We start from the raw sequence: 18,232 nt of genomic DNA on the forward strand, positions 1-18,232 counted from the left end.
CTCCTCCTCTCTTTTAATCCTATAGGTGGGTTTCTTCAAGAGGGTGCGGCCCCCCCAGGAGGACTGTACGGAGAAGGAGCAGCTGCAGCCAGAGGAGAACGGCAACGCCGATGCCTAGTGGCGCTCCGGGAACACCTACCACCTGGAGGATTCTGGGTAACGTAGTCGCGTCCCCTGACGATATGACTGCGCTCCAGTGCCATGATGTATTTCAATTTCCTTTGAAGTGGTGATGATCCCATGTTGTTCCCTACTGAGTAACCCTGCAGCAGGTCTAACACCAAACATCACACAAAACTTACAATGCTTACTTTCAATTTTAGAATAAGCTGATTTATGGTGGATAGTGTAGTGGTTTTCAAACTTGCATTTCTGCCTTCAATTGAGATGAATGAACCCATAGCTCAGCAAAGTAATGATTTATAAATCACATTTTGGGTTCTAGCTGGCGCCTGTAGATCATGGCTGCTATAAAGTTTGGCTCAAGCACTGGCAGTCATTTATTTACAGCTTTTGTGTGCAGATTATTCCAATTATTCTGTCTATGTGCTTTGTTTCTATAAGGTGTGTGATTGAGCTTCCCACTAAACACATTAAATGATCCTCATCCTGTAGTACAGTCGTTGGCCAGGAGCGTTAAAATGAGCGTTGTTGTGTGCGCCACACACTGCGGTGTTATGAGATGGACTGTGTGTGTTAATGTCCGGTCCAAGAAGCTTAACCCTCTTGGACCGGAAGAGCTCCCCACCTCCACACACACCATGGCATTATAGGAGTTCTATATATAAGACCTCCACACACACCGTGGTGTTATGAGTTATAGGTACATATGAGCTCCACACCGTGGTGTTATATGAGTCTTCACTCATATAACACTTCTTCACTCACAGGGGGGGATTCAGATGGTTGCAATCTGCACCCCCACCGGTAGTGGTAGTGGAATTTCGAATTATAAATATGTACAATCCATAACGTTAGCTCTCTGGCTCATAGCTCAGTGGACTAGAATACCTCCCGTTGCCAAGTTGTAGCTAAGATCTGTCCTATTTAGTGGAAGAGTGAGCAACGTTTCAGTTGCATAAGAACCTTACAGGAGGGTAAAAACTTTATATTTGGATTGTAAAACGCATGAAAATATGAATGAATGATCTTAAATTCTTTTCTTTGGCAAGTGACCATGGTATAAGCGGGATAATGCTCTTTGAGGTGTCCAAAACATGTTTGATCGATCGTAATTAAAGGGGACTACTTTTTGAGGGAGATGATCTCAACCAGAGTATACATTTAATAAGCATGCAATACAAATAAGAAAAAAGCATAATTATTAAAGTATTTGAATTGTTTTATTATGTTGTCAAGCAAGAACTAGAATAAACGGGATAATCACCCCGGCCGGGCATATCAAACTGTTTATTGCCCTGCCTTGAGGTGATTATCCCTTACTTAACAATGCTAACACTGGAGTGGGTTTATCTCTGCTTCATGCTGTATTAGCCGGACACACTCTTACGTATTGATGAACCAGATCCCCCTAGAACCATACTAGAACCTTTCTTCTCGTCGGTCAACCAGGCGTCATTGAAGCCGAGATATATATACAAGGTAGCCTGGTCCTACCAGACGTTCGTACTTCATTTCATTTGTACAGAGAGTCTGGACCTACTCAATTGACAAACGTTAACTCACTTGAAGAAGGGTGTCTGTTGAAGTTTAAAGCTATTGGATCTGCCCAGTGCCAATCTGGATCTGCCATAACCATACGCTAATGTTTGGCCGGGAATGTGCGTGAAGATGTCCGTCAACGAGAGCCGACTTTAACGTCATTGATCTCAGCCACTCCCTCTGTTCGCTGATTGGATGCAGAAAAATTAGACGGAGAAAACCCACTAACATACCGCAGACCCAGACCTAGTACTGAAGGGAAATTCAAATTGAGCGGAAGTACTTAGGCGGGCTGAGCCAGGCTATATACAAGGTATATCACGACCACAATGGGAGGTACCGCCCACTACTAAAGCGTTCCTCTGCACCGCAACGGTTAAATATCTGCCTACATTGAGAGGGAACCAGGGTTCTCTTTGCATGGAAACATGCTAGTATGTAACCTTGCATGTGACCTAAGGAGGAAACATGCTAGTATGTACAGTAACCGTGTATGTGACCTAAGGCAGAAACATAATAGTATGTTACCTAAGGCAGAAACATGCAGTATGTTACCTAAGGCAGATCTACTCGATCCTGCTGCTGTGTGGGGAAGAGGCAATAATACCATTCCCTCGAGAACGTGACCTTTATTCCTATTTGATTTACATTTCAGGGTCATCAGGGTGGTGTTGTTAGATTAGCGTTGAGGTGGTATTAGCCAACAATGTGCCATAAAATGCAGGGGTTTGTAGATGCTTAGTAGTTTTCAATAATGGTATTAAGTATGATTATATATGTTACGTTTTTTTATGTATTGGTACTAATGGCTCTTGGTACATTTTTGTAGTTGTGATTCAAGCATTTCTCCATAACAACTTTGAATGTGTGTGTGCGTGTGTATGTGGAGATATTCAATAATTTATACAATGATTTTAGCATGTGGAGAATACAAATAATTAATGTAATGGTTTTAGCATGGATTTGCCCATATTGGGTAAACATTCATACCAGGGATTTAAAATAAGTGATTATTAAAACATTGACTACAAATAAAAGTACAAAATCAAATCTGTAAACAAACTGATCTATAAGGAGACAATCCACCACTCAACACACAAGTTTTCACCCATGTGACCCGTGACCACCCCTTCAGGAGGTCAGGGGGGCAACGAGACAGTAGAGCGATGCCCATCATGTCATAATCCAGTTTAAAGCACATACCCTCCTGTCTCTGCGGTCCAAGAGTCTAACAGAACCAGACCCCTCGCTGATCACCTTGGTTGCTATATATATCACTTTTTGTTCTTTTCTACCAGAGTGTCACAAGGCTAACTATTTTTATGATGTAATGTATTCTTGCACGTTGGGCTCCAAATGATTATTAATCATGTCAGAGATGATTTCACCTTTGAACTCTAATAAACCTATTTGATTAGTCACATGTCTCCTGTGTTCTTCTACTGCTGATCTTATCAGATCGGACTTTGACTCCAGAGCCTTATCAGCAACATGAAGGAGGAGAGAGGGAGTGCTGAGAGACCTTTATTTACACACAATCACATTAACGACCACAGCTGGCCGAAACAAGATCTGATTGGTTAGTGTTCATCAGTCAACAGGAAGCTGAGATCACTTCCTGTGTTATACTCCACAGTCGGCTTTCCTCTGAAACACAGAAACAGTTCCCATATATATATATATATATATATATATAAATATATATATATATATATACACACACACACACGTACGTATGTACGTACGTACATATACTATACGTATGTGTATATATACATGTGTGTTTATATAGCCTAACTGTGGCGTGTATCACCTGGTAAAGAGGCAGGCCTCAGAGCCTCCCAGTAGAGTCGCTTGGTTCCCCTCCACCAGCAGAACACAGCCCTCCCTCAGAGCCTGCACACAAACACACTCACTGGGGCCGCACTTCATCTAGAGGTCTCAGTGGAACACACACACTCACTGGGGACCGCACTTCATCTAGAGGTCTCACTGGAACACACACACTCACTGGGGACCGCACTTCATCTAGAGGTCTCACTGGAACACACACACTCACTGGGGACCGCACTTCATCTAGAGGTCTCACTGGAACACACACACTCACTGGGGACCGCACTTCATCTAGAGGTCTCACTGGAACACACACACTCACTGGGGAATACACTCTATCTAGAGGTCACACTGGAACACACACAATCACTCATTGAGACCGTACTGCATCTAGAGGTCTTCACTGGAAGGTCTATTACTCACATTACTGTTTTTAATTATCCATTATTAATGATGTATATTGATCGAAAGAACAAGAACAACACTCTCACCAGTACAGGGGGCGTGTCAGGTTCCTCATGGTACTGCAGAATCCTCTGCTCTCTGGTCTCCTGCACTCACACACACAGACAGGTTACATTGATATTGTGTGTGGTGGCTATGTGGGAGCTGACCCCTGTGTGTGTGTGTGTGTGTCCGTGTGTGTGTGTGTGTGTGTGAGCGAGCTGACCCCGTGTGTGTGTGTGTGTGTGCGCGTGCTGAACCCCCCAGTGTGTGTGTGTGTGTGTGTGTGCGCGAGCTAACCCCCGTGTTTGTGTGTGTGTGAGCTGACCCCGTGTGTGTGTGTGCGTGCTGACCCCCCTCCCCAGTGTGTGTTTGTGTGTGTGTGTGCGTGAGCGCTGACCCCCATGTGTGTGTGTGTGTTAGTGTGTCTGTGTGTGTGTGTGTGTGTGTGTGTGCTGGCAAGCTGACCCCCATGTGGGTGCTGCGAGGGTCGTGGTCCAGGTAGTGGGGGTTGATGTTGAAGGGGACTAGGGCGAGGGCGCAGAAGGAGGGAGGGCAGACGATGGGCATGTCGTTTGTGGTGCTGATGCTGATTGTCGATACGTTGGTCCCAGCACTGGACCCCATGTAGGGAACGCCGTCCTGTAGACACACAGATCTATCACTATAGATACATCACACATAGATCTATCACCATAGATATATCACCATAGATATATCACACATAGATCTATCACAATAGAGCTATCACCAATAGGTCTATCATACATAGATCTATCAACCATAGGTCTATCATACATAGATACATCAGCATAGATCTATCACCCATAGCTCTAACATACATAGATATAAACACAAACACACGTTCGTCCCAGCACTGGAACGCCCTCCTATAGATGTAGAATACATTTATCATATCCACAGATATATCATGTTAGAAACATGTTGGTACCAACACTGGACCCTATGTGGGGGTTAATGTGTGGGTATGGGTGTGTGTTTGTGTGACCTCTAGAACTCTCCTCCTGATGTCAGCCACCAGCTGGTTGTCATAGAGACACTTGAGCAGTCGGAAGGTGTTCCCTCCTCCTGGAATACAACAGAGCAGTTAGTGCCTTGCTCTGCCCTGGAAATAGAAGCCCTAACCCTGCAGTGTTAGTGCCTTACTCTACCTATTGAGTAACAGGGAATATAACCTCTAACCATATAGTGTTAGTGCCTCTCTCTACCTACTGAGCTACACAGGGAATATAACCTCTTACCATGTAGTGCTAGTATAGTGCTCACTATACCAAACCGGAAAATTGGCACAACTGACCAAATAAATGCAGCGTTACAACCTAAGCATTGTTGGTGTATGCGAGAGCCGATGGAATACCTTTGGAGAAGTAACAATTTCCATTGGAGAGACCTTTCTCTATTCAGGCGACCCAAAAGAAGAAGACCCCCACACACACGGAGTAGGACTACTCTTTTCAAAAGGTGCAGTTAAAAGCCTCATTGAATGGGAACCAATTTCAGAACGGATCATCACAGCTAGGTTTACAACAAAAGGACGCAATATCACATTCATCCAATGCTATGCTCCCACCAACACTGCTGTTTTTGTAATGGGAGATCTGAAGGCCAAAATTGGAGAGGATAACAATGACTGGAGAGGAACAATGGGGACTGAAGGACTGGGGCAGATGAATGAGAATTGACTCCTCTTTGCCAGATTCTGTGCCCTCAATGAGCTAGTGATCGGAGGCAAGTTAGGCCAGGTAGACCTAAATCCAACTGGAGGCAGTCCACGCTTGATGAACTGACCAAGACGAGGACCTCCTAGCAAGAAGCAAAGACCATCGCGCAGAGGAGAGTGAGGTGGAGATCCATGGTGGACGCCCTATGCTCCCAAGAGGGCCAAAAGGACTAAGAAGAAGAAGATGTAGTGCTAGTGTCTTGCTCTGACTAAGTATTTGTGTGTAGTGTGTGTGAGACCTATAAAGATGGCCTCTGCTGTCCTCAAAGCCTCTCGAGGATCCTCTGCGTCATGGATGCTATCCAGCTCATAACCTGAAAGATCAGAGGTCAAAGGTCAGAGATCACAGGTCAGAGATCACAGGTCAGAGGTCAGATGTTACAGGTCAGAGATCACAGGTCAAAGATCACAGGTCAGATATCACAGGTCAGAGATCACAGGTCGGAGGTCCTATATTACAACAGGCTGCTTTGGAATAAACATGAGAGTAATCAAATCCATCACCAGCAATGTTATAAATGTAAAAAACAATATCCGATACTATCAGGCAGCTCATTCAAAAACCCTTTAAGAGCAAATTAGCTGAAGTTAGAAATGCGCCACATGGTCCACAGAGCAGTAGGTCAGTTGACATGTGGTCCTGAACGCAACACATGGTCAACAGAGCACTAGGTCAGTTGACATGTGGCCTGAACGCACCACATGGTCCACAGAGCAGTAGGTCAGTTGACATACTCACCCAGGCTGTTGAACTTGGTCCTTGCTAGGCTGGCGTATGCGTCTCTGTCGTGGAGCGCGTACGGTACGAAGAGCACTCTCTTCACCCTGGAGACGGACGGACGGACAGACCGGTCACACAGGCTCTATCCATGCTTCCAGCTCTAGATGAGCTGCAGTGTTCTCTCTACAGACTCTATCCGTTCTATAAGACAAGAAGCAGTCTTACCTCCCGAAGAAGGTGGAGATGTGGGCCTGGCAGTGGTCCAGGTACCCCCCGCCGTGCAATGTGGAGTTAGACACCAGCAGTAGACGCCTCTTCACGGTGTCCATCTGAAATCAGGGAGAACACAGAATGATTCGGAGTTCAAAAGATACTTGCTCTACCTTCAGTCCGTCACCAGATGGCCCATCCACAGACTCTCTATCTTGTGAATCTGCTGACGGCAGCTTGTGGCTGGGCAATAATAAACCATATTTATTATGGGCCCATATTAAAACATTTATACCTTATCACCTCCTCATCAATGATTATCTATGGCGTTAACAATAAGAAGAATTGTAAGAGCAACAATGTGAGAGTATAAGTAAATTGAAATATGCTATAATAAATAGTTAATTTATTCGCATAGTAACACACTGTTGAATAACCTTGGAGCCTGGCAGGGGAAGGCCTTGTCTCCATTTCTCTTCACCCTGTACCTCTAAGACTTTGTTCACAATACAGTCTCCTGCCACCTGCAGTCTTCCTGGGAAATAAGCCTGAAATATACTTGAGCCGCTTTACTTTTAGTACTATTTAGGAGACACTTACTTTACCTTACCTGGCTTCAATTAGATACTTTATTAATGGATGCATATTTTATTACTTTATGCTGTTGATTAGACGCATACTTTTTCCATAATTAGAATATTTCTTTGTACACTGTATTTTGTGTTTATGTTGCTAGTTATGTTTATCCTATTGCATTAGCTATGAGACCTAGATTTTGGGCTGGATTTTTTCCAGCGTCAACGTAAACAGCACTGTCAATCACTGTAAGGGCTTGTTCACACTACCTCCGTTCGTCGACGGATCGCATTGACTTTGCATGGGGCGCTCGCGAAATGCATTGTGGGTCCGTCTGTCCATTTGGCTCTGTGGCCTGTGTCAAAAAGTTGAGGAATGTTCAACTTTTCAGGCAGCGGCGGATCCATCGGCCAATCAGATCGCGGTTATGCACATACACTCCACGCGTTTCCTGGATCCATTTTGCAATAACAAGCAGGAAGAAGCAGGAAAAATCCGGCCATTATATGTCTTTTAAAGAAATATGGAATGATAGGATTGTTTTTAGTCACCTGTTGTTTGTGTCATCTTTTGTATTTATATCCACACATCGGCTTTGTAGCGGGAAGCGTATGATTGGCTGCAGCATGCGTCTACAGAGACTAGTCCCCTCAACGTCAGACACGCCCTCGGTCATCCGCCGACGGACGCATGTACAGCGCGGTTCCGTCCTGCACACGCCCGGATTCCCGTTACATCAGCTATCGTCATGATCTCTATAGTAATGCTGATAAGCATAACCCAAGTTTGCGGGTTAACAGTTCAATAACCAACACAACACAATCAAACATGGTCGATAGCAAGAAAAACAAAAACAAATTTTGTTTCATAGCCCGTTTTCCTCCTTCCTCTTGCTGTTGTTCAGTTCCAGCTGCTCTGAGCGTAGTCTCCACGAAAAGACTGTTGCATTTCAAATGCAAAATATATAGGCCTAATTAGGCCGCTGTGCGCAATCTGTTTTCGCGGTGCCTGTGGTTCCCAGGCTGCGGTGCCCGCGTTGCCTGGGCCGCTGTCACGGGGAAAAAAAAGGAATTGGGGGAAAGGAACTTTGGCATTGACTCCCTGAAGTACATGAACCGTGACATGGAGGAGAAAGGGATTGTTGCCCCCGATTGTCTCCCGCAGGAGCCCCGCTGCTTGCTGCCAGCTGCTGCGAGGCACCACCGCCTCGGCAATGCCTGCTTCCGAGACGGTGGTGCCTCGGCAGCGGGGCTCCGGCGGGAGACAATCGCGGGCAACAATCCCTTTCTCCTCCATGTCGTTGTTCAGTCTACTTCAGATTGATGTGGAAGTGGAAGAACCAGAGACTTCAGAGAACCCGACGCAGTCGTTTGAGAGTCATAATATCGTCTCGAGGCGCACACAGCTTTTGGCCGTGATAATATGTATTATATGATATAGGTATCTATGTATAATATAATATTATTTGGATATAGAGCTCCAGGACTGTAACACAAGTGTTGTACACTTCTTTGTTGTATGGATAACCGCAGTGATGGGTAGAGTACTGAAAAACCATACTCAAGTAAAAGTACAATTACTTCCTTCAAAATCTACTTGAGTAAAAGTAAATGTTCCCATTGGAAAACCTACTTGAGTAAGAGTAAAAATGTACTTTGTTAGAAAGTTACTCAAATTACAAGTTACTTCACATTTTTGTATTGCAGTGCTTGGATCTGTGAAAAAGACATAATGTGTGTGTGTATGAGTGAGTGAATGAGAGAGAGAAAGATGTACTCTTAAAACATTTCTTCATTGTGTGCATTGTTCATTAACATATATACAACAATAGATACAAAGAAATAAATTTCATGTCATTTCAAACAAATTGACACACTAAAAATTTAAATTGATTTCAGCTGTGCATATGACAAAAGGCAAGAGCTTTTCCAACACTATCCAGGATGGCTTGGTTAGCTGATTGGCCAATCAGATTTGGCTTGACGCAAATGCGATTCAGGGCGCACTCACACTAGGCCATCTGTACCGTGCCCAAGTCCGTTTCACACCTGTACCGTGCTCAAGTCTAGATCGTTTTGCTAGTGTGAGTGCGTCAACCGTACTCAAGTCCACTTCCATTCCGTGGCCTGAGCACACTTCGGAGAGGTGTGCTCAGGCCACGGTACAGATGCTAATGAGCCGACATGCGCACACACACGGTTACGCAACCTGAGCTGGATGACGTATAGTCCATGCGACTCTTCCGTTAAACAAGAAACATGATGGCAAGCGGTTCACGTTGGTGCGATAGTGAAGTTGTTTTTGATCAAAAATCCCCCGTTCGTCACGGCGCAGGCTTTCTTTGTTCACTGGAGAAGGCGGGGCTGCGCACGGACTCTAGTTGGTGTTATGGCGCATAAAACGTTGGGTTCTCTGACGTCTCTGGTATTTCCACAACGAGACTCGTAGTGGGGGTTACCTCAGCCATGGTTGAGAAGGAATTGGGGGGGAAAGGAACTTTGGCTTTGACTCCCTGAAGTACATGAACCGCCGGTGCCCCGCTGCCCGCCGCCGCGGGGCTCAGGCGGGAGACAATCGCTGGCGACAATCCCTAGACGGCAGCTTCCCTAGACCAACGTGCAATCTACGATTGGCTTGGTCTGGTTATAGCCAGGTTACCAGATCCCATGTTTAAAAAAGACAGTATTTTAAAAGTAGAATATCTTAAAAAGTATAAAATATTCAAGAAATCTGAAAAGAAGCTCGCGATTCCAAGATATTCTGAACATTTTAAAATTGGAATGCAGTCTCTAGGTGAAAAATTGAAGAAGGAAATTTTTACCAAAGTTTGTAGAGAATAATAAAGAAGAAAGATAGAATAAAACTTAAGAAGAACAATAGTTGAGCGCTGCATACAGCACTCACCTAATTAATGGTTCAGTGACTAATGGTTATTGTCAGCCACATAAATTCCATTCAGGTGAGTTTCTCGGCAGGCAGCCAAGACCACTTCTGTTGAGAAACATACTATGGTCAGTCAATTTAGAATATTCAAAGAAATGGAAAATAAATGGCATGAAAAGTTCAGTAATCCTTCCTAAATTACTAATTGCGTGGGGATTGAACCCCGGACGACCTGGTGGAAGTCCGACACGTTACCTCGAGACTATCTCGCTGTTTATGAATCCACGGTCAATATTCAATTAAAATATGTTACGCTTAACACTACTTTGCATTCAACAGATCGGGGATTTTTTGCCAGATAGCCTCCCTGTATTTATTAATGGTTACGGTGATTCCTTTTTAAGTTATTATATGCCATAGACCTCCACAAGCAGCCTCTGTTCGCCGCTGGAAAAGAACCCACTCTGTCCTTTTCAGACATTTGATCTATGTTTCGGCATTCAAGGTTCTGGGCTGGTTACATATCTCGGGAGCGTGCATAATCCACGATAACGTAAGCCTGTCTTGAACTCACCTGAGCAAGGCGCGGCTGAGCTGCGTTGATGGAATGGCTTAGCCTGAAGTGGAAGTTGGCGTTAGTTCTTACCGGGCTTAATCAGCTAAGCGCCGCCTTCGTTAGCAAATTTGATGGAATGCCCCTCAATTTAAAATACAGGAAACACAAAACAATACAGGGAGTGAGGAAGGAAGTCGGTAAACTACATAGCTATCCACTCTTATTCTTTTTTTAATTTAATGTTTTTATTGCTCAGTCGTGATGGAATACGACTATTCAGTCCAGTTTGCCGCGACTTCTGTTGCCAAAGCTTTCCATGTAAAGCGTAAACGTAAGGGGCTAGGACCTACGGGGTTACTTTGTCGTGGAAAAGCGTCAATTATGCCCCTTTTCCACCAACAGTACAAGCCTAACTACTACTAGACAGGTAAGAGCTAGGGCTACTGACTACTACTAGACAGGTAAGCACCATTTAGCTCCTTGTGTTATCTGAATAATAATACTTTAACAGTACTATTATTGTATTTAAGACACTTAAAGTACTGTCTTTAAGACACACACCGACCAGACGTCTCGGATCACCTACACCCGGGATTTCTTGTTAAATATCAGACTCCTAACATTCCATCCTTGCTTCAAAGATCACCCGAATGTATGGGGTCAGAACAGTCTCAATATTAATGAATGCACAGAGAGGGATTCACAAGTGTATTTTGTGATTTATATATAAATTACTCTCCTCTCACAAATACATTTCAATGCACACACAAATGGATATCGGTATGTATAAATGTAAAATCTATCCATAAACAAAAATAAGTTTCACAAACACATTTCTGAGCCACACAAATGTGTGTTGTTTTAAATAAATGTAATATAAATCCATAAATATATGAATTAATAACATATTTGCAATTTTCATCAAAAATGTATTTGGATGTTGCTACATATATATACAAAATGTTAAACTTGAATTTACAAGATGCTTTTTATTTGTGAACTTGTTTGAATTTGTGTGTGAACTGGTCTGTACTTATATGTGGATTTTTGAGCCTCTTCTGACGTGGCTGGATTCACAAATCCATTTTTTTCAACAAGGAACTCTCTGTAGCAATCAGATGCCTCCTTCGTTGTCAGCCAATCACATGACTGCAATCCCACGAGGAGTACCTCACCATGGCCAGAGCACAGAATTTTCTCTTCCAAGAAGATAAAAAATAAATAAAATAGTTATCCGGACTTAAAGAGAAGGGTCCAGCTGCAGGCTTGGGCGTTTCCGTCATGACACAAGAACGCCCATTAGGCGTCCCTGGTTGGTTCATCGACCAATCACGAAGTGTTTTGAAAGGCATACTGGGTTTCGCAAGGCATACTATGCTTTCCGTAGCCGGAGAGCCTGTCGGAGACCCTCTCCGTAGCTTACCTGCGCATCCAATAATTTTTAACTATCTATATTATCATTTCGATGTATTAATAAAAAATTAAGTCTTACATTTGATATTATAAATAAATATTGCACTCAAAGTTGCACCTTAAAACTGAAACCCCCACTGAAGACCGTAGGGCTAGGAGATAAACAAACCAAAAAATATATATTTATATATGTAAAAATAAGTTACAAGCAAACCATAATAACTGTAGTGATATATGAATGTATGGGCCACCGTACTGCTATACCTGTGACGTCATATCCATGTGTCCGGAAATAAAGGACTTGTTCTATTAATGAAATCTACACGGTAGTCACGGTTAATGCCTCTGCACATGACATGGTGTCAGAAGTGGGATAATTACGATTTTTTTTAAGTGACAATGGCGAAGTTGGGACCTCCAGAAAAGTTTGATTTTACCCGTCCGGCTGAGTGGCCGATGTGGCGCCGACGTTTTGATCGCTATCGAGTGGCAACGAAACTAGACCGGGACAGTGGTGTAGTGCAGGTGAACACGCTTCTCTATGCTATGGGAAGTGAGGCGGAGGCTATATACGATTCGTTTATGTTTGACCGGAGCGAAGCCGATGATGACGAAGTAAGCCCTGAGCATGATTACGGCATTGTGATAAAGAAGTTTCACGAGCATTTTGTGCTGAAGAGAAACGTAATACACGAACGGGCATGCTTTCATAAGCGGGTTCAAAAGCCCGGTGAGCCTGTTGAAGCTTTTATCAGAAGCCTGTACGAGCTAGCGCAGTACTGTGAGTTCGGAGTGACCAAGGACGAGCAAATCAGGGATAGGATTGTGATTGGCATCTGCGACACGGGAGTTTCAGAAAAGTTACAGTTGGAGCCAGAACTGTCGCTTGAGAAAGCGATTCAAATAACTCGTCAGAGTGAGCAAATAAAACAGCAAAACGTGAGCTTGCGTGCTGACAGTGACTGTGCAGTGGATGCTATGAGACAAGGAAGATGGCAATCCAATGGAAGAAATGGCGCGAAGGATAGACCGCAGTGGCAGAGAAAAGACGACAGGGGTGAGTCAAGGCGGTTTGCCTGCTCACGTTGCAATGGTCGGCATGGGAACGCACGCCCCTGCCCAGCTAAAGATAAGAGATGCAGGAAATGCAACAAATTAGGGCACTTCGAGGCCGTCTGTCAAAGTAAATCACTAAAAGAAGTCAATGTCACGTCTGACTGTATGGAGGAGTACAGTGAAGATGCATTTTTCGTTGATGCTGTAATGGAGGCGACAACAGACGTGATTGAGCAGCCTGACTCCGAAAATGAGTGGCTGGTGGAATTGCGTGTAAATGGCAGTCCTGTTGAATTTAAAATAGACACTGGTGCAGACATCACAGTAATGTCACAGACTGCTTTCAATATGCTAGCGCGGCGCCCACGATTGGTCATGACTGGGCCAAAACCACTCGTTACCAGCCCAGGGGGTGAAGTGCAAAGTGTGGGCAGATTCCTTGCCACAAGTCCATACAAGGGACAGCTTTACAAGTACTGGGTGACTGTTATAAGGGGGCCGTACTCACATAATCTACTGGGACGCAGTGTCGCTAAGAGAATGGGCCTGGTGATGAGAGTCAATGCTGTTGCATCAGATCTGCTAGAGGGTGTGTTTGGGGACATCGGCCTGTTCAAGTGTGACCCTGTGAAGATTGAATTGAAGCCGGATGCAGAGCCCTACACCCTGACAACGCCGCGCCGTATCCCGTTTCCTCTCCTGCCAAAAGTTGAGGCTGAATTACGACGCATGCTGTCCCTGGGCATAATCGAGGAGGTCACAGACCCCACGGATTGGTGTGCCCCGATGGTCCCTGTCGAAAAGAAAAACAAAGAAGTAAGAGTGTGCGTACACCTAAAACGCCTGAACAAGGCAGTAAAGCGTGAGAGGTACATTTTACCAACGCTTGAAGACATCGCTCCAAAGCTGGCTGGAGCGAAGATATTCTCCACTCTCGACGCTTCATGAGGATTTTGGCAAATCCCGTTGGAGGAGAATAGCCGCAAGCTGACAACGTTCATTACTCCCATTGGCAGGTTCTGTTTCCGTAGACTCCCATTCGGGATAACGTCAGCCCCAGAAATTTTTCAAAGACAGATGTCCACTTTGCTTAAGGACCACGAGGGGGTTGTCGTAGTCATGGACGACATTCTGGTGTATGGAGCCACGACCGAGGAGCATGACCGTAGTCTGAATGCAGTTTTGAAGACTGTCAAAGACAGTGGACTGAAATTGAACAGGACCCAATGCCACTTTGGCAAGTCAGAAATTCAGTATTTTGGACACCTCATCAGTGCGGATGGCCTGAGGCCGGACCCCAGCAAGGTGAAGGCAGTCACCCAAATGGCCAGTCCAACAAGTGTTGAGGAACTGCGTCAGGTCCTGGGGCTCATCAACTATGTTGGGAGATTTCTGCCTGATCTCTCCACCAAACTGCATCCGATCACTGATCTGCTGAAGAAGGAAAACGACTGGGTCTGGAGTGAGGCACAGGAAAGAGCGTTTGAGACTGTCAAAGCCATGCTTGTGTCAGCCCCTGCTCTGGCATACTACGAAGCTAACAGGAAGACTGTCGTCAGTGCAGACGCGAGCAGCTACGGCTTAGGGGCTGCGTTAATGCAGGAACATGGCGGCGAGTGGAAGCCAGTGGCATTCTGTTCTCGTACACTGTCGAAGGCCGAGAAAAGGTACTCACAAATTGAAAAGGAGTGCCTGGCGTGTGTGTGGGGCTGCGAGAGGTTTGCACGCTACGTACAAGGTATGGACAGTTTTCACGTGCACACAGACCACAAACCTCTTGTGCCGCTTATCAATACCTACGACCTGGACAAAGCTCCTCCTAGGTGTCAGAGGCTTCTCATGCGCCTTCTTCGTTTTAATGTGGTGGCCGAGCACATTCCAGGGAAACAGTTAGTCGTCGCCGACACGCTCTCCAGACAGCCCTTGTCTGAGGTGAGTGATGGAGAGCTGGAGCACGAGGTACAGGCCTACGTGGAATCAGTCGTTGCCAATGCTCCAGTCTCATCACAAAGACTCAGCGAGATCCGCACAGCTACTCAACAGGACGGTGAGCTGCTGCAGATCATAGCCTTTATCAGAAATGGGTGGCCACCCAAGTCACGGATGCTACCATCTCTACAGCCTTATTTTTCTGCTAGGGCTCATCTCTCCGAAACAGATGGGCTGGTGATCTATCAGGATAGGATCGTTATCCCTGTTGCGCTGAGATCTGCCATACTGGAGCAGATTCATGGAGGCCATCAGGGCCTGACAAGGTGCCGTGCGCGAGCCAGGATGTCAGTGTGGTGGCCACGCATCAGTGGTGAGATAACACGGAAAGTCTCAGCATGCCGATTCTGTGTTGAAAACAGACCCACTCAGCGACGTGAGCCACTACTCACCACAGCCCTACCAGAGGGCCCATGGCAGCGTATTGCAGCAGATCTCTGCGAACTGGAAAAGAAGAGTTACCTCGCGGTGACGGACTATTACTCAAGGGACCTTGAAATAGCTCACCTCTCTTCAACGTCCACCATACATGTCATCAACAGGCTCAAAGCCATGTTTGTGAGATGGGGGATACCACTTGAACTGGTGAGTGACAACGGCCCACAGTTCACATCTGGGGAGTTCAAAGACTTTAGTGAGAAGTATGGTTTTGCCCATACTACAACTAGCCCTCACTACCCCCAGGCGAACAGTGCAGCAGAACGGGCTGTTCAGACGGCCAAGCACATCCTGAAGCAGCCTGATCCACATCTGGCTCTGTTGTGTTACAGAGCTACCCCTAGTGCAGCAACCGGTGTGAGCCCAGCTCAGCTCATGACTGGGAGACGCATCAGGACTACACTTCCTATGTTGGAAGAGAAGCTACAGCCTGCACCTGTTGACAGACAACGGGTTCAGGAAAAAGACACACAGACAAAGTCGTCCTACCGGTTCTACTACGACCGCCGCCACTCTGCATGTCCACTTCCACCACTTCATCAGGGCCAGGACGTCAGAGTCAAGATTGATGGTGATAAGGGGTGGAAAACTCCTGCTACAGTCGTTGGCCGGTGCAAAGAGCCCCGGTCGTACCTGGTGAAGATGGACAGCGGTGCAGTGCTGCGTCGCAACCGGAGACACCTACAGGCCTTGCCGGGGTCTGCAGATTCGTCTGAAGAACAGCAGCTGCGGGCTGAGAGACCTACACCACTGCCAAGCGGGTCTTCTCCTGCGGCCAGTCCTGCCCTCAGCGACAAGCCACCAGACCAGATGTCACCAGACCGAGCCGTGGGGCATGCATCCCCGCATACACCGCCGGGGGGGGTACAGGTGACTTCCAGAGGTCGGGAGGTCAGACTTCCTTACAGGTATAGGGACACTTAACTCTTAGGCCTGCTTTAATACACTTATGATACACTTCAAATTAAAGCAGGGATTGGTTATGTTAAGTTGAAATGTTATTGAAATGTTATTGTTGAGTTAAGGCGAAATGTTATTGAAATGTTATTGTTGAGATTTTGACTGTTCTCATGCCGACATACAGTTTTAAAAAAAAAAAAAAAGAAAAAAAATGCACTTTTGAGTTACGAAATGGATTTGGACTGTATGGCTGTTGCCGAAGTCGGAAACCCGTGGACTTTTTCAGAGCAATAGGGACAGCAACTATTGAGGGCAGAATAATCCCTACGTTGCTGTGGATGGCGGGCAGTCTACCCCAAAATCCTAGTTCTATGTGACCCCGTTATGGGAAATTATGCCTGTTCTGTTTGGGTAATGCATGGGATATCTCAATGACTTAAAAGGGGGAAATGTAGTGATATATGAATGTATGGGCCACCGTACTGCTATACCTGTGACGTCATATCCATGTGTCCGGAAATAAAGGACTTTTTCTATTAATGAAATCTACACGGTAGTCACGGTTAATGCCTCCGCACATGACAATAACTAAATAAGTAAATAGCTTACTACATTGGTTTCAAATAATCAGTTTGGTTCGGTATTGTTAAAGATTTGTTCATTCGAACTGATTCGGTTGCGAACGACCCCCATCACTACTTGGAGTGAACTTGCTGGGCCCCGAAAGGACATTGAAATCTGTCCAAGGCAGGGAGCAGAGAGAAGGAGCAGGAGAAGTGAATCTTTTTTCCCCCTCTAGGCTGCTCACTAAACACTCGGAAATTGCCTGATGTGGAAAATAACATTTGTGATGAAAACCAGAATAATCTAGACCAAGATTGTTCGATAATAAAAATGTATGGCTTTAGTTGATGGTTTTACATGCCATGTTTTCAACAATTGGAATTTATTAATAGCTAAATAAGATCACAAAATACACTGGGGCTGTTCGGTAATTTTACAGTCCCCGGGTTCACGATATTCAAGAGACCAATATTCAATACTTCAGAAGTTAATAAACACTGCCTGTAAAGTGAAGATGTACCTAGCCAATACATCACCAGGGATGCAAACACATGTATGACAAAAAAAAGAGAGCGCTACCCAAAGTCTGAAAAAATATGACGGCGTAATATCCTATTAACATGAGAAGGCCTATGCTATATGCTTTCATAAATGGGAAATTCAATTTAGTGTACACTGCTTCATAAGAGACAAAAATATTGTGTCTTACCTTTATTTATGTGGCAGTGATCTCATCCCGTGGTGTAGCCTACCACATCCACTTAGTTAAACAAGTTATCTGAAAACTAGTAGGTACTTGTCCACAGCGTCCCAAGTGAATCGACTCATACGGGAGACCCTGTCGGAGACCCTCTCCGTAGCTCTACGTGCGCATGCGCATCCAATATTTAACTGTCGATGCGACGGCAAGGGCTGTGATTGGTCCCCTAACAAAATCATTTCCGGAATCACTTTTCTTTACTTCGATGGCTCGAGGGCTCTCAGTCAGATTACGGATTATTGACACCTGCACGCCCGCCGCGCCCCCCCCCCCCCAAAAAAAACTCTTCGGATCTGCACGAACCACACAGGTCCCCAAAATCTTTGATAAAAAAAGCGACTTGCGCCAAAAAGCGCGCTGTTTGCATGTCTGCATCACAAGGATTATCTTCATACCAAAGTCGTGGTTGGACTGATTCATCTTTCGTGAAGCATTACCAATATATATGTGACTGTGGCAAGAATTTGTTTGATAGTCGACAACGCC

The 18,232-nt window shown here is 45.3% G+C and overlaps 2 protein-coding genes across 5 annotated transcripts in view; one reads left to right on the forward strand and one right to left on the reverse strand.

Moving 5' to 3' along the window:
* Nucleotides 1-3,083, forward strand: part of itgav (integrin, alpha V) — a 67,471-nt gene extending 64,388 nt beyond the window's left edge. Inside the window, exon 32 of the mRNA XM_079733653.1 lies at nucleotides 26-3,083. Coding sequence (XP_079589779.1) covers nucleotides 26-118 — 93 coding nt within the window. The 3' untranslated portion in view covers nucleotides 119-3,083. The remainder of the gene's footprint in view (nucleotides 1-25) is intronic.
* A 91-nt stretch (nucleotides 3,084-3,174) lies between these two features.
* Nucleotides 3,175-17,876, reverse strand: LOC307073292 (alpha-aspartyl dipeptidase). 4 transcript variants are annotated; one of them, XM_079733004.1, is made up of 10 exons: nucleotides 7,739-8,188; nucleotides 7,457-7,542; nucleotides 6,627-6,730; nucleotides 6,420-6,505; nucleotides 5,920-5,994; nucleotides 4,949-5,028; nucleotides 4,408-4,581; nucleotides 3,987-4,046; nucleotides 3,476-3,558; nucleotides 3,175-3,309 (listed from the first exon to the last, which is right to left on the reverse strand). In XM_079733004.1, the coding sequence occupies exons 1-10, from the start codon at nucleotides 7,752-7,754 to the stop codon at nucleotides 3,243-3,245; spliced, it is 831 nt and encodes a 276-aa protein (XP_079589130.1). In that variant the 5' UTR covers nucleotides 7,755-8,188; the 3' UTR covers nucleotides 3,175-3,242. The 4 variants fall into 4 exon arrangements, with proteins under 4 accessions (XP_079589130.1, XP_079589131.1, XP_079589132.1 ...); XM_079733005.1 differs by lacking the exons at nucleotides 7,457-7,542; nucleotides 7,739-8,188 and adding an exon at nucleotides 17,696-17,876; XM_079733006.1 differs by lacking the exons at nucleotides 7,457-7,542; nucleotides 7,739-8,188 and adding an exon at nucleotides 10,092-10,168.
* Between the last annotated feature and the right edge of the window lie 356 nt (nucleotides 17,877-18,232).

This window comes from Pollachius pollachius, assembly GCF_949987615.1.
Source record: "Pollachius pollachius genome assembly, chromosome: 3".
Classification (NCBI taxonomy): Eukaryota; Metazoa; Chordata; class Actinopteri; order Gadiformes; family Gadidae; genus Pollachius; species Pollachius pollachius.